General features: G+C 36.2%; 1 protein-coding gene and 1 long non-coding RNA gene across 8 annotated transcripts; one reads left to right on the top strand and one right to left on the bottom strand.

The window, feature by feature from the left end:
* Window positions 1-10,247: 10,247 nt before the first annotated feature.
* On the bottom strand, window positions 10,248-15,342 carry LOC110900134. Of its 7 annotated transcripts, none has more exons than XR_004876513.1 (9): window positions 14,871-15,342; window positions 13,930-14,076; window positions 13,380-13,470; window positions 12,208-13,158; window positions 12,059-12,079; window positions 11,602-11,684; window positions 11,331-11,461; window positions 11,050-11,093; window positions 10,248-10,766 (listed from the first exon to the last, which is right to left on the bottom strand). It is a non-coding gene; the product is annotated as an uncharacterized LOC110900134 (long non-coding RNA). The 7 variants fall into 7 exon arrangements; XR_002570793.2 differs by having other exon boundaries at window positions 11,050-11,461; window positions 12,208-12,416; window positions 13,024-13,158; XR_002570792.2 differs by having other exon boundaries at window positions 10,249-10,766; window positions 11,050-11,461; window positions 12,208-12,297; window positions 13,024-13,158.
* A 5,931-nt stretch (window positions 15,343-21,273) lies between these two features.
* On the top strand, window positions 21,274-25,356 carry LOC110902222 (polyvinylalcohol dehydrogenase-like). The gene is made up of 4 exons (XM_022148932.2): window positions 21,274-21,342; window positions 21,425-21,882; window positions 23,359-23,959; window positions 24,813-25,356. The coding sequence occupies exons 1-4, from the start codon at window positions 21,274-21,276 to the stop codon at window positions 25,272-25,274; spliced, it is 1,590 nt and encodes a 529-aa protein (XP_022004624.2). The 3' UTR covers window positions 25,275-25,356.
* Window positions 25,357-25,664: the final 308 nt, after the last annotated feature.

Below are 25,664 nucleotides of genomic sequence, written 5' to 3'. Positions count from 1 at the left end.
TTGGCTCAAGGATCCAACCCAGGTTTCCCTGGGTCTCCTATCATTGCCCACCAATGCCTCACTCTGCACCAAGTGGGAGTTGAACCTGCATCTCTCAAGAGAAATGCAAGCATTCCACCACTTGATCTAGAGATCATTAACACTTAAATATTGTCTTAAAAAGTGATGTGTAGCGAAAACTTATAAAACCAATACACACTAAAAAAAAATAAGTGAAGACTCATGACTACATGACATAACAGAACACTTATTTTTTAAAGTAAATAAATGTAAAAACAGATAAAACCATTACACACATGGTCTTGTCACTCTTGTGGGCATAGAAAGGGCCAGGTTTTTTTTTTATTTGTTTTGGTTTATTTTGTTGTTGGGTGAATAGGGGGGCCAAATGGGTTTTGTCTTGTTCCCTTTTTTCCACTTTTGTTAGTATAAATTTGTTTTTGTAAGTGGAGATGATGGGGTGATTGAAGGGTCTTACTTTCACAATTGGAAGCGTGACTGCCACTCATGGTCCACTTGTTCTTATCCTAATGCCTAGATTGGTGCAGAGTGGTGGGCTAATTCGCAACAAAAGGAACTTGCAAAGGTTTTTTTTAGTGGTTTGGAATCTGAAAAGTCTTTTCGTACAGTTGGTTTGTTTACAAATATACTAGTTGTGAAAAAAGTTAAAAATATAACTCAATAATAAATTATACTATGTTTTTATGATGATTTTGTGTTTAAGATTTACTTGTTTATTTAAAAAAGATGAGCATTTTATATTCGGGTCGGCTACTAATACATGTGGTCCCTTTTTTAGTGATGTCCTTGAGTCCTTCTCTTGCAAGTCCATATATACACGACGCTTTTTTGGCTAGTACCGCTTTTGATTTTGTATATGACTTGGATATTTTGAATTCGGCAACCTTTACTCATTTGATATTGTCATGAATCTTACTCTCTCAGAGGCTTGGATCGAAGTTGCAATGGATCTCACATTGTCATGATTCTTACTCTTTCAGAGGCTCGGATTTGAAGCTACAATGGATCTCGGGGTTGTGACTTGGGACAACTATGTAAGGAGAAGCAGGCGTGCTTCAGATTAGTCTCAGTGATGGTTTGGTGTTGTTCTTTGTCTTCCTGGGCGAAGTTAAGCCTACAAACACAAGTAATTGTTAGAGGGTCCACGGGCTTCAACCTGGTGAACGCTTAAACACTCAAGTCAACTACTTGTTTCGTAAGGGTGAACGTTTATATGTACATATACTACAGGCGTCGTATATTTGAAAGTATAGAGAGCATATGCAAGTAAACGAAACACTACACTTCGTGAAGAAGCCTGTCGAGATCATGGACAGCCAAACCAGGCAGCTCATACGCTCGCGCATTCGCATTGCAAAGGTCCGATGGGAAGGCAAACGAGGCGCAGAGTTCACTTGGGAACTCGAAAGCGACATGAAGGCGAAGTACCCGCAGTTGTTTGTTACGGCTAAAGCCTAATTTCGGGACGAAATTCCTTCAACTAGGGGAGGCTGTAACACCCCGTGTTTCGAAAGTCAAAGTCAAGATTGAAGTCAAAGGAAGACAAGATTGCTAATTGCGATCTGTCACTCCTTGCTCAACTACTGTTTTGACTTCTTTGACTTGTAGATAATCTATTTATGTTATCGCATTAGTTGTATTATGTGGAGTACTTGTTAATAGTCGAGGTTTAATCGCTATTTATCGCATGTTTTATCGCTTATCGTATCGCAATCGCATTCGCAACCCGAGTTATGCCTTCTGGATATTGTTTTACGTGTGTGTGTGTTATTTATGTGTTACTTGTGCATGTTTAATTATGTTTATGATGTGGTGATTAATCGAAACGCTATCGCAATCGAATCCCAAACGCTAAACGCAAGTTATTTAGGATGATTGAATGTTAGATATAGTAGTTGGGATTAATGGATAATTCTATCGCATCGCTCGAACGCATCGCAAAACTCAACGCACAAACGAAACGCCGAAACTCAGTCATCGGAGCCACTCGATCGGATGGTCATCCGATCGGATTGCCATCCGATCGGATTGCCACCCAATCGGACAGTCATCCGATCGGTGACCCACTCGATCCTATGCTCTTTCCTTTTTGGGAAACCCTATAAATACCTCCAATTGTCACATCACTTGATGTGACAGCACTCTCACTCGACCCAGCCGCTCTCAAGCTCCTTTCTCCCGATTTCTCGTGATTCTTGTAAGTTTTCAACCTAAATCTTGTAGTTTCCTGATCTACATGCACTCCTTCACCTTTTTCTCTTTTGAATCTTAACTTTTAACCGTGAAATCACTAGATTTAAGGTGTTCTAGGATGATGTCATCATGGGGTTCTTATGAACTTCATGTTTTGGCTTCAATCCACCAAGGACAACTTAGATCTGAACGATTTCCACATGAATAACAAAGATCTTTCATAGATCTGAACATATTCAAGGTGAAAAGGATTGAAAATGGTTTTCTAACTTTCTTTCAACTCTTTTACACTCAATGTACTCCAAACCGATAGAATCGGAGCTTGTTTTGATCTTCTACTCTTTCTTGGTGATGAGTTGGTTCAAGATCTGAGTTCTACCGAAGAGACAACCGATTTCGGGTTAAACATGAACGACCGTCACGGACTGTGAACGGGTCAGATCTGGGTGATTCCTGTTCGATCGGGTCACTAGGGTCTTGACGAGGTTCTGTTGTTTAGCACGTTATCACACCGTCACGAGCAGAACTGCAACTATCAAAACAACCAAGTGTAAAGACGATCAGGTCGCTGGGACGGATTGTCGTCCGATCGGATTGCCATCCGATCGGACAGCCACCCGATCGGCTGGCACATGGTTCCACACTTAAACTACTATTTCAACTTTTCAAGGTTTTGAACATCGAACGGATTGCCGTCCGATCGGATTGCCCTCCGATCGAGCGACCATCTGACCATGTGATGTTTGGGACTTCACCACTTAAACAATTTTCAACACGTTCAATGCATTATCAGTTCTAACGGATTGCCACCCGATCGGTAGACCATCCGATCGAGTGACAACATTGCTGTGAACTTGTTCTCCGAGAAATGTCTCTTCGAACGGATCGTCACCCGATCGAACCGCCGTTCGATCGATCGACCTGAAGGGTAGAGATACTTCTCTGTTTTCAAAATGCTACAACGAAAACTTCAAAAGGCAAACCATCATACACAAACACATCCTAGCCAAACGAGATGACAATCCAATCGAATGGCCATCCGATCGGATTGCCATCCGATCGGATTACCATATGAAACTTATCACCCTTGCACCGTTTTACGCGCCGCTTATCGTTTATGCTATCGTTAACTGTTCAGGCTAATCTCTCTCAGCGCTCCCTTCAATCCAAGAGCGTGTTTACTTGTTAAACACAATCTGTGAGTATACTCGATCCCTTTTTGCTTTACGCACTTTTGGGTGTTACATACGTTATCTATATTCAAATCACATCAATCACACAACGTAAACACTATTTATAAGCTAACCGTTATTGCATGCTACGTGTTATTCGATGAATGCTTGTATGTTATGTTAACACAGTGATTATTGCCTGACACCTTATCAACGATAGTACTATAGTTTGGACTCAGCACCTGTCGTGGACAGGGGCTGTTAAGGGTTTTACTTCACGTGCCCCAGTGGGGATATGTGTTGCGCATTCTACAACTCGCAGTCACGTCTGTGCATATTTCTTTGTCGATAACCTACTTGCCTTCACTTTATACATGTTTCATGCTGGTTATGCATAAACGATTTCGAACTCTATTATGCTATATCAAACTTGTATGCTCACCTTTACACTATGTGTATTGACCCGTATTTTAACGTATGTGACAGGTGTTTAGGATGCTATCTACTAGGATGCTGTGTTTTTCCTGCTTTTGTGGAATCAAGTAGAATGGAGTCTAGAAACAAAGACAATTTATTTTATTTTAAATCTTAGTTGTCGAAACATGTTAATTGTTTTTGAGATATCGTGGTCTGTAATAACTTAATTTGCATGATGGGTTATGGTATGGGACATAATATTAACTATCTTGTAATGTAGTTGTTATGGAATTTCTCTTGAACAATCTGTTTCGCTCAGTGCCATGCCCCGAGGTTTCCGCTATCGGTTGGGGTGTGACATCGCCGCCGCTACTCTATCGCAACCTCGACCACCATTTTCGCCCCACCACTAGCCACATCTAACCTTCGTGGTTGCCGCTTCTTTCCACCACCACCACTCTCCCTGTCATCCTAACCTTGTCATTTTCGCACCCATGTTGCAACTACCATCGTCCTAGTACCACTGACGCCCCCCGGTTGTCGCCCTCGCCAACCTTGCATCCACCACCCCTACCATTGCTTATGGTGGTAGTGCAGGCGATGACCAATAGGTAGGTGACGACACCCGATTGGTAGGGGAAGAGGCAATGCTGATAAGTTACAATTTATTTGTGATTGTTTTGTCACTAAAATTTTCAAACTAAGATCCTTTCCTTTCATATATTCTAAATTCTTTTGCCGAATTTTAATTACATATATAGGGTAAGGTTATTGTACAAATGAGTTTTAACATATTAAACGTAAAGAATTTTTTTCTTGTTTTTTCCCCATCTAGTCAAATATATATTTTAGTCCTAAAATCTAAAAAAAACAAAAAAATAAAATAAAAATATTTTTGAGCAATAAATAGAAATTATATAATTACTCTAGTAGAGTAGAAAGTAAATAATCAATTATATAACCATTCTAGAATAATTGCATATAATTACTCTTCTAGGGTTAGTGGGTTACTATATAATTTTTTTTTCAACAAAAAATTATGCTTAAGTAGATAGAAAAAATTTAAATCAAGAATTATTAATTTCTCATATTTAGCATGTTAAACGTCTATTATCTTTGATCTTTACCCTACGTATATTAATTATTCAACCACTAATTTTCGTTATATTAGTTATCAAAATTTTCTCAACTCACACAATCACTATTCAATTTTACTTTCAATCCTTATAGTTTTCATCTTTTATTTTTCAACTTTAATAATTTTCAATTTTCAACCCTATAGTTTTCATCTTTTAGTTTTCAATCCATTTGGTTTTCATTTTTTAACCATAACACTTTTCCACTTTTAACTTTGCTTCCCTATACTTTTCATTTTTTTTATAAATTTGTCATTTTACGTTTTAGTGTAAATTTTTCCAGGTCAACGTCTACGACCCCGTCACAAATTGTCGGTCCTAAACTAACTTAGTTATTTTTTATGTTTTACAGTTTTGTCTAATTTTTACGAGTGAACATACCACAATAAGAGTGCGTTGTTCAATGTTTTTAGACCGTGAGATATGGTGGGGCGTGGGTTGGGGGCATGGTGCGACACGTGGAGTATGGGGCACCCAAGACCAAAAGCAAATTTCAAAGGGGCATGGTGGGGCGTGGCTAGTGCTCTTGGCCAATGAGGTTTCACCATGTCATGTGGGTAGCCCCGCCCAATGCCCGGGCTGAATCCCACGCCAATGGGGCCACGCCCAAACCCAAGTCCACCCGGGGTGATGACTTGGGCGTTTCTCTCCAACCCACGCCCCATACGCCATAATATTACATTTACGTTTGTTTGTTTTAATGGTTGCGCCACAAAACGTGGGTTTTAGATACTATTTCATTAAATAAAAATCACAAACGAAATGCACCCTTAATTTTATAGTTCCCATAAATTTCATTAGTGGAGTTTGATTATTGAAAGTGACATATGTTGCATTAGTTAAAAACGGACACGACAAATGCGATGGATCTTAAAAAATCAACTCATGTATATCATATCATGGCCCCCTCCTCTCTATCTACTAATTAATTTGATACGAGAATTAAATTTTAATTTCACCTCCAATTTTTAAAAGAAAATACCTTTTTTTAATATATTGGGTTGGTGGAAAATAGAGCGGGTCCCATACGAAATAGGTGGCGAATGGTTGTGTGAATGCGTGATTAACGCTCTATTATTTTATTAGCTCGTGAGTCGTTGTTGCCGGGTTTGGTGCCCCGGAGTGAAGCCCGTTTCTAAAACCCGGGATTGTGTTACAACTAGGGTTGTAAACGAACCGAACGAACACGAACCGTGTTCGTTCGTTAAGGAAATAAATCTGTTCACGAACCGTTCATGAACACTTACCGAACGAGATTTTATGTTCGTGTTCGTTCATTAAGGAAAGGAGCGTGTTCGCGAACGGTTCACGAACACAGATAAATATGGCGAGCGTGACAACGGATAAAGATAGATGGCCCAGAGAGTAGCACTCGAACTTGAATCACTTATTGTGGAACGGAGGTCGATCGTATTCACCGATGTAAATAATGAGAAATGAAAGGGAAATGATGCATAAACAAGGTGAAAGTGAGTTTCCTAGTTTAATTGTTAGGGTAATAAAATAAATAAAATTTTAATAATATAAAAAGTACAAATAAAATATAAGAAAGTACAAAGATCTTCAAATAAACAAAAACATACGAATATAAACGAATGCAAATCAACGAATGTTCACGAACACGTTCACGAACACCTTACCGAACATTCACGAACACAATCGAACGGACGGGACTTCTGTTCATGTTCGTTCATTTAACAAATCGAACGGAATTTCTTATTCATGTTCGTTCGTTTATTAAACGAACGAACATAAACGAACTTCCCGCCGAATGGTTCACGAACTATTCGCTGAACGTTCGGTTCGTTTACAGCCCTAGTTACAACTTACAAGTTATGTGCCTGGGTGATACGGTAAAAAACATAGACAATGTCAAGGTGTATATTGTTCGGTTATTATCCTCAATCAAACCCGAAGTCATCGATTACTTTATTTTATTAACCAATTGGTTTTTGGTTAACCAGTTTGGTTTATTTGGTTAGATTGACGATTTTTTGTTTGATTCGTTTAATTTCGGTTAATAGGCAAAACCAAACTTAGGTTAAAACTTTGCTTAGAAATATATGAAATTGATGTACAAACACATGAAATGGAAGTATGAATACATAAAATGGAGGTATGCATGTGAAATACATGAACTTAAGGTATAAAAACTAGAAATTTTGAAAATATGAATGGTTCGTTCAGTTAATTTTGGTTAACCGAGGGTAAAAAAAATTAACATGCTATTTATAAAATTTCAATTTGACAACTTAAAAAGAACCGCGAAAACAGATGAGCATCAGAGCCTTCGCTTTTCTAGCATTGTTTGGTCTACATTAACGTACTATTTATAAAATTTCAATTTGACAACTTACTTAATTACACAAAAGTAAAAGTTAAGGACATTATAAATATTAGAGACTGAATGAAACCCCTTACAAATTCGTTAGTAACTTTAGGCTATGTGTTATGGGGCTTGGTTGATAAAAAAGTGTTGTCACATAGCTAACACGCAGGCACGCTTTTTTCTCACTTAGAAATACTAAAAAAGAATGTAATTGGAGGGGTTTGGTTTGGAGCTTTGTTGGAGATTAGGTAATGTAACACCCGATATTTTAGATCGAATCCTAGCGTGACACGTGTCTAGAAACCTTCCAAATAATTCACAATTTTGAAATGAAGGGTTAAAAATCATAAAAATAATATATATTTGAAGTTGAGGGGTTAATTCTGCCTAAAAGGCAAATATATTGTTTCTGGCCGTCCCTTACGGACCACAAGGCTTAACCTCTTGCGGTCCGCAAGAGGGTTCAAATATTTACTGCGCGCCAGGTCCTTGTGGACTGTAAGGCGCTACCCCTTGCGGTCCGCAAGGGGTACGCTGGCAACAGAATTGAGCTGGCATGCAGCTTTCTTATCCTTGTGACACCTAGCTTGAAACTTTGCCACATTCAACCACATTTTAACACCTGTCATGCCACTAATCAATTCCTAAGCACCTCTAGAGACACTTGGCACATTCTTAGGAATTGAAGATTAGCATAAATAGCCTCCTACATGATCCATACTAGCCTAAGATCCCGCGAGTTTCGCGGGTGGTTTAACACAAACATATAATATCGACCGGAATTGAAGCCCATGTAGATCATCATTTTTTTTCTAAGCCTTTCCAAACTTAGGCTTCACGTCTAAGGGTTAAAACAGGTCCCAAACCGACAATACACGACCCTAACCGGTACAAACCCAAAACCGAACAAAGTGATCACTTCCCTCTCCAAAAACCTGTTACATACCAGCGAACCTTTAATAGATCAACAAAACGTCACTGTTTTCATCTTTTGATTGACATCAAATTTATATAAACTTTATCTAAATTCTTATTTAAATTCATATTAATATACCGATGGATAATATCCTTGAAAACAGTTAAACTCGACTTCAAAAAATAGATGTCAAAACTATATATCATGGTGTTGTTCTCGTAACGACAAACAATATACAGTTAAATAACATAAATGTATGAAAATAGTATTTACATGATTAAATATATATCATGGTGTTGTTCTCCTAACAACAAACATTTAATTATTTTGAAGTAATCTGCTCTAAAGTTTCAAAACCATGTTTTGAAGTAATCTGCTCTAAAGTTCCATGGTGACTATATCAATGAGTAGCACCTTCTCCACCTCGTGTTAATATAATAATACTTGGTTAGCTTTATCCTACAATAATACAAAACAAAGAAAACAACACAATTATCATAAACGTCTAAATCTAAACTATGTGGTAGTTAATTTACACCTGTTTGATTGTGCAATTGCTTTATTATTTATGGATATTTCAAATCTTTATTGGGTTATGCCTAAAAGGTTTTATATTATGTGAGTGTATACATCCTATATGTGAAAAATAAAATGTAAAATGTAACAATTTATAAGTAAAAAAAATCATATTCTTAAGAATGTTTAATGTCTTTAAAGCATAAATAGCCTTTCATAAACAGTTTTTAAAGCCACGTTGTATCTATATGTTTTCATAATATAAAAACAAAAAACACTAAAACTTATATTTATACTGAAATGGCTTATATAAAAAAGTAAACTTAAACAAAAGATAAAAGTTATAGTAATAAACTTAAAAAGTAACAAAAAAAAAAAAAAAAAAACCTTATGTGCAACTTCACTCAGCCCAGATACACTTGAGCCCAACTTCATTTAGACCATCAACATGTTAAGTCCAGTTTCATTCAGCCCAACAATAATGATCAAATGAAAAAAAAAACAAACCAAACGTTAGAAACAACAAACATAATCAAATATAAATCTACAAATTGAATTGTATATTACATTGTAGGAATGGAGTCCAATAAAATGACAATCGGATACATGATTAATAAATGCCTTTAAAAGTGATAAATGATAAATAATATTATAAATAATTATCATTATTATAAAATGACATATCATATTTGAAATCCATATTAGAAACCTTAATCATGGACTGCCCAAACTTTTTCTATAAGCTTTTAAAACATTACCATGTTATCGAGCATTCAAATGATTTTCTATACTCATTTACAAAACATGTTAATTAAATAAGTATATGACATCTAGTTGTAGAAGATGAGATGGTTTTTTAACATACTAACAAATTAATTTGAGTTATTTCAAAAGTTACTCACCTTTTGCACATATATGCGTTTGGATTCGAGCGGTCCAACTCGACTACTAAACACATAAAACATTCTAAACGTAGCATAATAATAGCATTACTGGAACAACAACTTCAAGCGTTAACCTATGATTTGGTAAGCCTAATATTTTGAGACCGTTGAGTACATCCGGATAGTACATCTCGCTCATCTCTTTTACATATTAACTTTTTGTCAACTAAACCATTCATGATCTTTTCATGCCTTTTGGTCATATATAACACGCTAATACTTTTTCAAATGAAAAGATAAAAATATTTGTAGACTGACTCGACCCAACTTCTTTTGACTCACGCTAATAGTTACATGTTTATGTTTTGACCCATTACCCGCCCCATTGATATTACCACTATATTTAAGATGTTCAGAACATCACATATTTAATAATTTGAATTTTTTGATTTGACGATACTGGTACAATGGTTTTATATTGAGAGTTTGATATTACAATTAAGTACCATATAAATATATATATATACTAAAAGCGAATTATAACCAATAGTCTAACAAATCGAAATATACAAAACTTTCGTGACCGTAAAGAACATTTGAAACATATATAATACTCAAATGTCTTTAGACTAATACACCAATTTATCTGTGTATATATGCAATTTTGACCAGATCACCACATCATCATATGTATTTAATTTTGACATGTAAATTTGGTGAACAATACATATTACAAAGTGGACGAACCATGTTTCCATCTATAGTATTCTTTATAATTTTCAATGCAGCCATTAATTTTCTTCAAATATAATTATATAAAATTATGTAAAAGCTAAATTTGACCAAAGTTGTTTTAAGCATACTAAAAGGGGACTGTTTCGATCCCAACCTACTGACCTATCAATTTAGCCACTCATAAATATAATCATATAAGCTAGGGACTCAAGAAAAGAAACATGTTTAGTTGACTACCCCAAGAGTCAAAGCATGAAGGCAAGGTCTGCTGAGTTTTGAGATCAACTGTGAAAGCTGAGAATGCATGCTTGATGGGTTCTTGAGCTGCAATCGTGACAGGGCCATGTTTTTACAGCCTCCATACATATCATCACCCGTTAGAGAAATGTGAAGATACTTTGCAAGCCGAGAATTCTTCATGTTTGTTTCGCGTACCTTTGAAATAGCCTTCCAAGATGCATAAATGAGTTCATATTAGGTTTACTTCAATCAATGTACACCAATATATAAGATCCCAATTTCGCATTCGAACAATCAAGGGAGAAGAAAAAACAACTTACATAAAGTAAAATTGTATTTGTATTAAGAAATGTATAATTACGTCAAAACATGACTTCATTGAAATTAGTTCAGGAACCGAAAGGATGAACTCTGATAAGAACAAATAAATCTTCTACAATATTCAATACTCATTTCTAAGTTGTTGCTATGAGAACTACCAAATATTTACCTAATTAGAAATCTGAACTTCGGTAACCTCGTCAATACCATCTCCTGTATACATGTTTATCAAAAAAGAAAGAAAGAATGTAATAATCAGTTATAAAAAAAGCATTAAAAACGCAGCCCAAAAAAGAGATTAAAAAAATGCAGCAAAAAAGTTATGTAAAATGCAGGTATGGCAACATGAGGACCCATTTTAGAGTTTAAAGCATAATCGAAATCAACTCATTTTAAGTAAAACACAATTGTTCCAACTCTTGAGGAACCATCCTTAGGGTTGACACTTACTAATATGCATCGTTGTGTTGTGCATCGGCTACTGAGTAGGATGGAATGTTTTCAGATGTACATAGTTGACCAACCTTAGATGAACCATCCTTGTTATTGGCACATACTAACTCAGTCAAATGTTTTTCCATCTGTTGTGTTTCTAACATACTATTAGTGCATAAAACCTTCTAATTACTTCATTCGAAAGATTAGATTAGTATTGTAGTAGTCAATTAGTATATATTAAGGTAATCATATTTAACACATAAACCATCCGTTAAAATGATACCTGCACACGGCCCTCGTCTGAGCTATAGAATTTGAGGCCATGTCGATATATACTATGGAGGCAAAGTAGTCGTGTAGCGTCACCTGAGACATAAAGTGACAAAAAATTTCAGACTACACTGACACCTACTAACCAAACCAGTTCATTTGGCCACCTGCAAGAATCATGGTTTGTGCATTGAAAATACATATGCTGATGAAGATGAAGATTCTGGTCAAATTTCAATGCTACACATTTGAATTAATGTTTTGTGGGTCCCATCATAAATGCTAATTAAATGGGATTATGTTCCAACCAATAGCACAAGTGGAATTTATTAACTAAGTATATAAAAAATGTATGAAGTCAACTATATTTCAGACGTGATATAAATTTATAAAATACAATTTAGAAGACTTTTAACTTGGTTGACCCGTTTCGTCTTTACGGAAAGAAAAGAAAAAAAAGAGTCATGTACCTTTCCAACATAAAGCTCTATCTTTCAAGGTGCATCACCGACATATGCAAAAACAACAATAAATTTATAAAATACAATTTAGAAGACTTTTAACTTGGTTGACCCGTTTCGTCTTTACGGAAAGAAAAGAAAAAAAAAGAGTCATGTACCTTTCCAACATAAAGCTCTATCTTTCAAGGTGCATCACCGACATATGCAAAAACAGCAATAGCCATCTATCCTCTCTCCTGGTCTATTTACTATATAACACATAACTGTAGTTTGCTATAAAAACATAACAAAGCAAGACTTGTTTATCAAATAAGTATATTAGAGGGGATTTAGTGATTACCTAAGCACCAGGGGGAAATGTGATTACCTAAGAACATAAAGCAAGATTTGTTTTTCAAAAGAACATAACTCATCTTGTGACCTCCAAGAAAAAAACATAAAGTTGAGTTTTTTCTACTCTTTCTTAGTAGTTAAGTGAAACTTTATAATGAACAGAAAGTGTTTTGAGGGTCAGCCTAATATGTATGAGTTCGTTTCAACCGGTACTAAAATGACATGTTTTAACCCAAACTCGTTTTGACCTGTGATAAAATTGAGTTTTTCTACTCTTTCTGAATGAACATGAGTCAAACATAAAATGGCCACCACTAAATATACATTCACTTAACCAGTGGCGGATCTAGGATTCCGACCAAGCGGGAACGTTTTATACATAAGCGGTAACGAAATCGAAAAAACGTCAAAATTTTCCAAAATTTACACTAAAAACGTCAAAAATTTTCCGGCCAAGCGGTAGCGGAGGCTACCCCTTACATCAAGGTAGATCCGCCCCTGCACTTAACTTATATGTTAACATGTACGTGTGATATACAACCTAAAAAACATAACAATAACAATATTAAGTTACAAAAGTGAAGAACAAAATCTACACGCATACAATAGTTAAAAGAAGCAAATTACACACAAAATTGTACCTGAAAAGTATAGCCGAAAGTTCCTGTCCATGTCACGTAGCTGCTTTCCCGATCTTATCTATATTATGAATTGCACATCACAATACACACAATTACTTTCAGGGGCCACACCATCAACTTGAACCCAGGGATGACCTGTAAAAATGCATAAATTTGGTTAAATGAGTAACTAAATTCGCCCGAGATGCCGGAACCTTGGCAGAAAGCCGGTTATCCAAAATATAGTTCTAAGTATCACATCGAAAACACACAAATGCATATGTAAAAAACAGTAAATCAAATTAGACAAAACAAGTTAGATTCGAATCATTTAGAAGAACAGAATAATGAAGTAAATCTGGTGGTGAATAGTTTACCAGAGTATAAAAGCTCGATGTGAAGGAAAAATGGGGTTTTGTGAAAGAGATGAGCAGTTTCTTTTGAATTGGCGTCGGCCTTTAAAAGAATCTGCATGATTAGCAAATTCACATTCATCTTCACATGCATCAGGTGTAAGGGCAACTGAAATTAATTAATAAATTAACTAACAAATAAGGCCATATAAGAAATCAAACACAAGAATTGCATACTACAAAAAAGAGCATTGGCGCAATGAAGAGACCAAGGGATCCTAAGCATAACCGAATACGTGCAACATGGTTATTTTCATATTGCAAGCCGTTGGACCATACAACAACACCATTGAAGCTTTGACCAACCTCATGCCAATAGATCAGCCCGGCCTTGAACTTCTTTTCTATCACGATAGAAGTTAGTACTATCCCACAAAACTCGGGCATGCCTCCCGTTAGATCGCTTAAGTCCATCAAGATCCTCATTGGATACAAATGCTAGTCAACCCCTTTCTAAAAAGATATTTATTTATTAAGTATAAATTATTATTGGAGTAAAATAGATGAAACACACCTGGTATTTTTAATTGTGTTGTGATGCTTATGCCAACGTAGAAGCCATCATAATTCATGTTGCTTCGCGTCCCATATATATGTAATCACATCAAAGATGTTGACTTTTGGCCGTATTATGTCCTAACCAAACTTTAACTTTCTCCATCTGTGCCAAACAAAAAAGAATAAAAGAAAATAGTTTTAAGGTATGCTTTATATATACATTTACTTTAGCAGCAGAGTTAATGTTTTGAAGTGTAAAGAAAGCACTACCAAGTATATCCACTCCTTTAATATTAGTTACAAATAAAGAGCCCATTTTAATTGCCTATCTTAATCTTTTTAAAAAATGATTTAGGATGTTCCGTGCAGAGATAATATACTTCGCATGACTTTCATCCATTTTTTCCACCGGTCCAGTTTGACCCGTGCGTTTTTAAGCTAAATCTTCTTAATTGACCCGCTTGAGATTAAAAAAAACAATTTGACCCATTCATAAGTATTTGGATTAAAATTCCACCTCTACATTGGATTGAATAAGAAGATTCATGGGAGGGAAAGGTCATTTTATAGTTACATAGCCCTATTATTGCTTACGAAAACTGCCTATACGTATTGTTTCATATCAAACCTTTTAAAATAAACAACTATAAACCACATAATCAATCCAAAATTCTCAACATGCATTTCAAAATGTTGGAAATATGAAAAATTAGTTAATGAGACATTTACACAAATAGTTGGCGGGCATCAATTACAAATTTCAGCAGATGGATTTTTATTAAAAAAAGATGTTCTACTGAATGTGAATAGAAAATACAAAGAACATTAGAAGAATAAAAAACTTAATCAATCAATCAATAATTAGCATATTAATCTTCAATCATATCACATGAACACCTTTCATAATCACATTAAGCATTTTGTATGAAATATGGAAATGGGGATAAAAGATGATACCGTATTGGCTTCAGTCTTAATGGTCTTCAACCTCTGCGTCTCTTTATCAAGAACACCGAGAGCATAACAACACAGTCGAGGAGTCGTCCTATCTTACCAATCGTTTTAATACACAAATCGATCAAAGATGATTAGAATCCCATTAGTATTGTGCAACTTCTGATAAATAGACCTCGATTAGAAGAAGCGAATTAGGACAATAGAGAACCAATAATTGTTCTTCAGTTAAATAATATGAAGCGCGTAAATAGAAACCCTAAACTGAAAGAGGATAAGGACATAGAAAACGTGTATGAAACAGAGCAGAACTCTTAGATATCAAAATAGAGAGAAGCGGATGAAGAGTTTAGATGAGAATTAGGGTTTGTGAATCTTACTATGAAAGAAAAAGGCATTTTGTAGGAGAAAATTATGAATCGTACAGTGGAAGGAAGACGAAGCGTTGTGTGAGATAGAAGGAAATTTTTTCCCTCCTAAACCAAAAAGAGGTGGTGTAAAAGATTGCCAGGTGACAATAAATGGCTTAAGAGGCTGCCAAGTGGCACCAAAATGTATTGTTTTAATATACATAATAGATTCCTTGCACAATTCTTTTCTTCATCTTTATACTACTTTGGAGTTGCTCCTAATCATTAGGAGCCTCATCCCTGAAGTTATAAACTTCTATTGAACACAAGTATGTGTTCAGTTTCAGTTCTTTTCCATTCATAGGCTAGTTAATAGCCGAAAGTCGAGCAAATTGACTTTTGCTTTGACTTTCGGTTATAAATTATGACCATTTCGGTCAAGCCAAAGTTCGAATCAAACATAGATACGTGATCGTAATGATGAAGGTGTTAATCCCTTGTAATAATACCTTCTAAAGATCACGTTAAATAGGCGAAATGATGAGTCAAATTTATATTAAATAAAAGGTAAAAAATGTAAACGTTGCAAATTACGCTAAATAAGCTTCTTACTATCAAAACCTTAAATTTTGACATTATATCAGTTTATAAAACATATTAGGACATGTCTAATCATGCCCAACTCGTCATTTCTTGATTAGAGCTCATTTCGTAGTCGAAAGTCAACAGTTGACTTTTACTTTGACTTTAGATTCTGACCTGTTTGGTCAAGTTTAGGACCCGATTAGGATTTGTTATATGACCATAATATTGTAGGGAATAACCCTCTGAGGTTATACCTTTTGGTCATGTCGTTTGATGGGTTTATTTACGAGCTGATATTATATACTTTTATAAATGTCAAAAATGCTCTTATGGCGTAAAAAAAGGTTTTTAAATCAATAAGGCATATAATTTGACCTTAAGGCTGATTATATAACATTATTAAAAATATTTTGACATAACGGACTCGTTATAAACCTATTCGAGTACCTAATACCGCATATGCGCTTATAACTAGTTTAAGTAATAATATATATATATAGGGATGGGTTAAAATGAGAACCACTACGAGTTCTAAGAACCGTGAGAACATTTTGATCCCATGCGAGTTGGGACAAATTTTTTTTCACAAACGTAGATGAAAACATTATAAACACATCTGTAAAAAAAGTAAAAAAAAATTGTCGAGTCGTTAGTTTTGACTGATGCAAGTTTTTTTTACGCCCTGATAAAAAAATAGTTATCAACTGTAAAATTTTACACCAGCGCGTAAAAAAAACTTGCATGAGTCAAAACTAACGCCTCGACATTTTTTTTACTTTTTTTTTACAGATGTGTTTATAATGTTTTCATCTACGTTTGTGCAAAAAATTTTTGGCCGAACTCACGCAGGATCAAAACTTCTCACGGTTCTCACAACTCGTGGTGGTTTTTTTAACCGAATCATATATATATATATATATATATATATATATATATATATATATATATATATATATATATATATATATATATAGGGGATGGTTCAAATGAAAACCACTTTTATTGTGAAAACTCGAAAACTAACTAAAAAAGCCTAAAAAAACCTAAAAAAACCTAAAAAACATACAAATTTTTTTTTTTTTTTTACAATTTTTTTTAGAAAAATCGCTACTTTTTATATATGGAAAAAAAATTTCTCAAAAAAAAAAATTTTTTTTGGTTGTACCGCACATGTGCACTAATACGAAAAGCCTAAACCACTTAACCCACCCCCCACCGACACCCCCCAAAAACCTAAACCCCCCACCCCCCTAAAACCTAAATTCACCCTCCCACCAAAAGCCTAACCCCCCCCCCCCCCCCAAAAAAAAAAAAACCTAAACCCCCACCCCACCCTCCCGAAAACCTAAAACTAAACCCTAAACATAAACCCGAAAAAAACCTAACCCCCCCACCCCCACCCCCAAAAACCTAAACCCCCCTCCCCCCCACACCCAAAAACCTAATCCTAATCCTAAACCTCCAAAAAAAACTAACCCTAAAAGCTAAACTAGAATCAAAAAACTAATTTTAAGCATGTAATGCACATTGTAGTACATGTTATATTGCACATGTGCACTACTATAATAATAGTATTGAAAACAAGACGACACCATAAATCTTTTTTTATGTCATAAAAAATATGCTCGAATATACTTGAATGAAAGATAAGAAAATTTGTGATCTTATGGTGCCATTTTTGTTTTAAAATGATAACGTATGGAGAAATGAGAAATGTTTGAAAAGTTATATATTTTTTGTTCCAATTTTACCCCTCCTTCATTAAAAGTCTTCCCTCCCTCCTTTTTAGTGGGTTTTAGTTAGTTTTCTAGTTTTCACAATAACTAGTGGTTTTCATTTGAACCTTCCCCTATATATATATATATATATATATATATATATATATATATATATATATATATATATATATATATATATATATATATATATATAAACTAGTCGAATCAGGTCAAATGATTTCAAAAACATTCTAATTCAGAATGCTTGGTTAAATAACCCGTATCCAACGAGGTCGTGCACTCGAACGGGTATAAACCACATTCTATTCGGTCAACGCTTAATCTAGCGAAACCAAGTATAAAGCTAAGTAGCTGGTCAAAGTCCAAAGGATATATATTGACCTGTGAACATTCTATAGGAAAATATTTCCATTCATTCCAGACTAGAAGCCTCCAGTAAATTGCGCCTGTATTAGTTGTTTTGATTAACGGTTGTGCTTGATACCTTTGATTTGTAAAGACTTGCACAAGTAAATACTCTTAGCCTATTTTCCCTGTGCGAGCTTGGGATACGACAAAATTTGCCGCTTGGTTGGGTATTAAATCATGGGCCTATGATGCTTAAAATTTAAATAACACGTTTTGATCCGTTTTCCTTAATATCTTAAACATTAGGGTTTAATACGACCGTGTCCTGGATATACTGGGCTCACTTAATTGCAAGTGGCCACGACTAGCGTGGGGTGTAGGCATGCACGTGACAGACGTTAATGCTATAACTGACACGCCACATTATCCATATCGGATATATATATATATCCGATATGAATAATGTGGCATGTTAGTTAATCATGTAGCGAAGGTTAGTTTCAGGCCAATTAACAAGCATGTAAAACTGGTAACCTCAAATGATTTCAACCTTAATGCATCTTTTAAACTCACAACTGCAAATGCAAGAACAAAAAGGAACATTTAGAACTAAATAAATACACAATGCACTTATGACATAACTATAATCAAGCATCCTAGTTCGAGCCGCATTAACCCGCTCCACTCCAACGGAGTATTGGAAAATAATCCGGTTCGGGCCAAATGGTACTTATCTTTCCCATGACTAGGATGTGTTCCGGGAGTTTCTGAATCCGACCGGCCTCCCTAATCAAAGAAGCATACAAAGTTTTATCGTACAAAAAGTTTTCTGGAAGGGCCTCCGGAAGTGCCGACTTCTTCGACCTCCACGCCATCTCTGCAGGAATGCACCAGTCGTCAACCAAGAAAAAACGATTTTTCCAATCCTTCATACTTGTTGTAATCCAGGAGAAACACATAGCATTCTTATCCCTAACATCAAAGGTATACCAGTCTCTGGATCGATTAAGCTTATAGAAAGCTCGAAACACATCCAGGTCAGGGTTCGAGTCAAGGGCGTGACACGAAAGCTCGAAGTGGTTCACTTTAACCAGGCCAAAGGGATTCACTTGAGACAGATGTACTCAGATAAACATAAGGACGTCTATCGAAAATTGAGTAAAGGGGATTCTATAATTACAATAATAAAAATCCCTAGTATATAATGGAATCTTACCAGGTATAAAAGGATAAATAGGGTATTCTTTTCCTGAAGAACAGGTCTGAGAGACGGAGGAATCCGGTACGTCTCTACATACCAATCTAGTCCAGATCGGGTCAGAACGTTTAAGCTCGTACTCAAGTTACACTTATTCGCCATTATGTTTAAAAAAAGATAGCCACAAACCTGATTAAGTGGATCAACTCGAAGCTAAAAAAGCTCTGAAAAAAATATAAATCGAAAATCACAAGAAGGGGAAATGAAAGTAAAAAAGAAAAAAAAAGCTTCTCACTTGCTTTTTATATAGGCAATGCAAATGGGTGACAACCAATCACCGCCTTACTCGGGCCAATAAGGAAATGACATGTCACAAAGATGACGCATCCGAATCGTCACAAGTAAGGAAAAGAGAAAACCACGATGCGGTCATTTAAGCTAGATGACCGAAAAAATACAAAACTAAAAAACAAAGCGAATCCCACCAAAGAGAGCTCGAAGAAATTCTAGGATTAAGTCCATAACGTTGCAAACAACATTACGGACTAGGGGGACTTGATGAGGGGACGTCCGAGTCACTGGGCTGAACATAATATAAAGTGGCTCGAACACCATGCTCCGACCCCCAAAAAGCGCCCGGTTAGAAGAATCTTCCATAACTAACTCGGGCCCACATTCTCAACTACCTGATAATGACAGGTCCGGCCATAACGCCTGAACCACGTCAGCATACCCACAAGTATAAATACTCCACTTAAACCTCCAGAGACGGGTAATATGTATTTTCCCTCTCTACAATATCCAACTCTCCCACTGATCATTTCACTGTACTTCTAATACTTATCCTCACGCCCGAGCTTGGTCACAGGGAGCCCCCTCCCTGTGACGAGGCTAACAATATTGTTTTCTCTTTCTGTGATCTTCCACAGGTTGCAGGCCATTGTTCTGAGACTCTTCTTCCATTCAGCTCGAGTGGCTAATATTTGAGTCTTCACCAGGCTTTGTTCGCTGATCTTGCACCGGAAAAAAGCCCTATGGCGCGATGGTAACACATAAACAATGGACTATGCTTATGTCGTAAAAACCATTGGGTGTCAGCCCAGTGGCCACCGACTCCCTACTTAAACCTTGAGGTCACGGGTTCGAGACATGTTGCTCACCGGGGTCTCAAGACTGGGGATATTTACCGCCGAGCTTAGCAGTCGGGAGCGGCTCGCGGAGTGGGTTCACTCCGACGGTCAGGGGTACCGTGCATTACCCTTTTTTTTATGCTTATGTCGTAAAATTAGGGACCTTAATTAAAATTCTTCACAAAAGTTAGCGGCCGATTGAGATCCATGCTTATATGGTTACCGAAAAAAATCGGTTGAATATGTATTGTTACTAAATCAGTCTCGAAAACCATAGCAATACGTATTTGTTGCCAATTTGCAACGGTTCTTCAGTCGACAAAACATGTTGCAAACTCATTTCCATAAAAAAAGTGGTCACAAAACATATTAGCAATAAGATTTGTAGAATAATTTTCTAGGCACAATTTCTTAGCAATTGTTCATGTATTTAAAGTACAACCAAAATAACATAGTGATGAGATGATATGGAGATAGTGATAGTGATGGATGCCTCCAATGTGAATGTTTGTTCATGTATTTAAAGTACAACCAAAATAACATAGTGATGAGATGATATGGAGATAGTGATAGTGATGGATGCCTCCAATGTGAATGCTCTAACTAGTAGTGGCAGATTTAGAAAATCCGCATAGAGGTAACGTTTTTAAAAAAGTGGTATCGAAATCGAAAAACGTCAAATTTTTCCAAAATTTACACTACTGTCGGAGCGTCACCGGAGCGTCAAGGGGCAACGGAGGTTACCCCTTGTAACAGTATAGGTCCGCCCCTACTAACTACTCGTCTTTCAACCAAGGTTTCTCCTTATCATTATATCATATATTTTCTTAATATTGTAACTGTATAAATTGTTACCAAGAAGGATAAATGCCATCTGTTTGACGGCTTACTAATCTCTAATTTGTAACAACATTGTGAGCTGAGGTAGACACCCCCTTTCACATTTATCATAAATATAAGTCAATATAAAAATTATCTACATTGACCTCCACATTGGATAAATTATATTTAAAAGAGACAGTACAAGTTTGTTTTGGAAACAAACCAACCATTTTAATGGCACCCAATTGCCTCTACTTTGTCATCTTCATTTGGTTGTTCCTTTTTATTCAAACCTCAGCTAAGGTATATGTGTTCATGTTTCATTTTAAGGATTCATAGACAACCATTTTCGCCATCATTTTGATAATTTGTTTATTGTTTATAGTCAACTGATTGGACAAATCATGGTGGAGATTTACAAAACCGTAGATACGCGTATGGCGAAACAAAAATCAGTCCTAAAACTGTTGCTAACCTTAGGCTGAAATGGAAGTTTGTAGCCGGAAAAGATATAACCGCGACTCCAACAATATACAACAACACCATCTATTTCCCAAGTTGGAATGGAACCATATACGCGCTTAATGCATCCGACGGGTCAGTCATTTGGCAACACAATCTTGGACAACTAACCGGGCTTAATTCAACAGGATTCACATCAGGAGTTAACTGGACTGTTTCAAGATCCACCCCTACTATTGCTGATGATCTTTTGATCTTTGGGATTTGCGGGCCCGCTTATGTTCTGGGGCTTAACCGTAGCAACGGTGAGCTCATTTGGTCTACCCAACTCGATACGCATTACTCGGCTATTATCACCATGTCGGGAACTTATTATAAAAGGTATGTTTTTTTTTGTTACCAATAAGAATGGCTAGAAAACAAGCTTTCACTACAAAATAAATTATCAACAACAAAACCGGAAAAACAACAAAAACACTAACATCTCATCAACGAATATGCGTCACTTCGGTGAAAGTTATCTGATTGAGTAAATTACGATTTTGGCTCATGTGGTTATATCACTTTTACCTTTTTAGCCAAAAAATGAATCTTTTAACATCTGAGCCCTCAACGTCTTTTTTCTAACCTTTTTGGCCCCTAACACTAACCCCATCGATTTACTTTTAGGGGCCAAAAGGGTTAGAAAAAAAGACGTTGGGGGGGGGGGGAGGGTTAGAAAAAAAGACGTTGGGGTTCAAAACGGTTAGAATAAAAGACGTTGAGGGCTCAAATGTGAAAAAATTCCTTTTTGGGCTAAAAGGGTAAAAGTGATATAACCATAGGAGCCAAAATCGTAATTTATTCTATCTGATTTATATAAGGTGTGATTCGTTTTGTTTACTTAGATATAATAAATTAATGAAATATTCGTGTGATGTGGCCAAAAGAAAGTAAACTATTGACTATTGATTGCAATTTGCGAATAATTGGACATCAGATGAATTTAAAACTACAGAAAGTCAATTAAAATAATAAAATTAATTTTTATCAAATTCTAATATTACTAATATTTTATTATATATTCCCTTTCCAAAATATATTCTTGTTGAAGACTAAATTAGCCTTTTCATGTCTTGATTTAACGATAAAAATTAACTGCGTTAGTTAGGTCAATAGGTCAAAAGAACAAAACAAGTATAGTAGCATTTGAAAACATTAAAGTACAAGACAAATGGCAAATGACAGGTTTTGAAATTTAATATAAACACAATTTTTGTAATTTACTTTGGAAATAATAAGTAGTTTGAATTTATAATACCACACCAAAATCCTAGTATGAAATTTATGGGTTTGAGATAGTCTATCCGGGTTTTGTTAAGTTTTGAATCGACCTGCGAAACACATCTGACAGTTGAACTGGTGGGTTCACAGGTTGACCAATTTATTTTTTTAATTCCATTAAATTGTGTTCTTGTGAACCAATTTATTTTTTAGTTCAATTAAATTGTGTTCTTGTGTCATAATATAAAATGTTTGGGAATTTTATGTAGACTTTTTAATAAAAAAGATGAACTGAAATTAACTTTCTAGTTTCTATTATAATTACAGGTAATTGTTTTATATAAATGTGTATCACGTTAAACAGATTGTGTTCGTGTCAAACACAAAATACTTGTTTCATGTTCGACTTGATGTGTCTAATACGATTTCAAGTTTTTGTTGTGTTCGGGTACATGTCAAATTTCCGTGTTTATGTCGGGTTTAGCCTGTGAAGACACGAACACGACCCTTATAGAACCCAAGGAATGATCAAGCCATTGTGATGGAATGTCCACTAGAAAAAAACTAATAAATTAAGATGATGGTTGTGTGCAGTGCATTCTATGTAGGAACATCTTCACTAGAAGAAAGCTCAAGCATTGAAGCATGTTGTACATTTAGAGGGAGTCTTTCCAAGTTAAATGTTACCAATGGTCGAATCTTGTGGCAAACCTACATGTTGCCGGATAACAACGGTAGCAACAATGAATACGCTGGTGCCGCCATATGGGGCAGCAGTCCGTCAATTGACATTCACCGGAATGCAGTCTACATTGCCACTGGAAACTTGTATTCCGCTCCGTTAAATGTCACACAATGCCAAGAAGCCCAAAACAATCAAACGACACCAACCGAAGAAGATAAGTGCGTAGAGCCCGATAACCATTCGAATTCTATCCTCGCACTCGATTTGGATTCGGGACACATCAACTGGTATAGACAATTAGGCGGTTATGACGTCTGGTTTTTTGCTTGTAGGAATGTTTCTACGCCCGGATGTCCACCTGGCCCTAATCCAGACGCAGATTTTGGGGAAGCACCTATGATTTTAACCGTTAATTACCACGGAAAAAAGCGTGACCTTGTGGCCACGGTACAAAAGAGTGGTATTGCGTGGGCTTTGGATCGCGACAACGGTAGCATTGTTTGGTCTATGGTAACAATTCTATTCACAAAATTTCAACAGGACAACTTAAAATTAAAAAAAAATAGAAATTAAAGACACAGTGAGCATTAGCGACCAAGTAAAACCCCTCATAAATAGGTAATAAATTTATGACGGACTATGTTCCCGTCACAAATTTAGCTACTGGATTTAAACCAATTATTAAACTTGTGGCGGATTGAAATCCACCCTGATTTTGCAACAGAGTGGATTCTATTTGAATAAGATGGTCACAAAATCCGACTGAAGTTTCAGTCGCAAAATCTGTAACAAAGGTATTAGGTATTGGAAATTTCACCACAATATGACTATTGTAAAATTTAAGGACGTTATGAGCATTAGCGACCGAAAGAAACCCTTACAAATCCGTCACTAACATTGCGATGGACTATGTTTTGGTCGTAAAGTTGGTGACTTATTTAAAATCCTTCACAAAATTTAGCGACCGATCAAGATACTTGATTTAAAATTCTCCACAAAAGTTTGCGACCAAATAAAACCGGTCTAACAGATACTGTTACAAAATTAGTCTCAAAATCCATAGCAATACATAGTTGTTGCTAATAGCAACGATTCTTCAGTCCCTAAAACACGTTGCAAACTCATTTCCATAAAAAGTGGCCACAAAACAGACTAGCAACAAGATTTGTGACAAAATTTTCTAGTCGCAATATATATGTACTTTTTTGTTTGGATGGGGATGACTTTAATGTGGAAATAAAAAAAATAAACTTTAAACTCAAACAATCTGACTACCTTTATGATCCATATATATAATCCCATGTTGTATGTATAATGTATGTATGCGTGTATGCCTGTTGAGTCGGTAAAACCGTTATTGTAGGAAGCTGGACCTGGAGGTCCAGGCGGAGGAGGTACATGGGGTTCGGCGACAGATGGAAAGGCGATTTACACAAACATTGCCAACAGTTTGCGAGGTAACTTCACATTGAAGCCGTCAAATATCACGACGACTAGTGGTGGATGGGTGTCGATGAATGCCTCGAATGGGGATATCTTGTGGTCTACGAGAAATCCTAGTAACGCGACTGCAAGTGGCCCTGTGAGTGTAGCGAATGATGTTGTGTTTGCTGGCTCAACCAATGGGACCGGACCTATTTACGCTATGAGTGCTGCAACCGGAGAAATTTTATGGTCGTATGACACTGGAGCCAGTGTGTATGGTGGCGTGTCTATAAGCGATGGTTGTGTGTATGTTGGCAACGGTTACAAGGTTAGTCTTGGATTTTTTGATCCGACTTACACCGCCGGAGATACGCTATTCGCTTTTTGCATCCTCTCGTAACCGACGACAACATTACTGATTTACTGTTCATCTATTATAATTTATTTGATGTGATGCGAATAATGAACAAAATTTCACAAAATTCTTGTGTGTGTGTACAATATGGAACAAATAATCCATATCCTTGTTACATCATTGTGGTTGTCTTAATATACAAGTTAATGTAAACCATCACTGTTACTTAGGGCTGTAAGGCTATGGGGTGTGGGATAAAGCCCCTAGGGGCTTTATCACGTCAGGTCAGCGCCACGTTAGATACACGTCAGCCAGGGGCTTTGTCACGCCTTCCCTTAACTTATAGGGTGTGGGATAAAGCCCCCCTACAAACTATAGCACCCCCACCTGCAACCAATCACCCCTTGATCAGTGGCGGAACTAGAAGAAATATTC

The sequence above is a fragment of the Helianthus annuus genome, chromosome 13, assembly GCF_002127325.2.
Source record: "Helianthus annuus cultivar XRQ/B chromosome 13, HanXRQr2.0-SUNRISE, whole genome shotgun sequence".
NCBI lineage: Eukaryota > Viridiplantae > Streptophyta > Magnoliopsida > Asterales > Asteraceae > Helianthus > Helianthus annuus.
The sequence above is the reverse complement of the archived record's forward strand: the minus strand, read 5'-3'. Positions and strand labels throughout refer to the sequence as shown.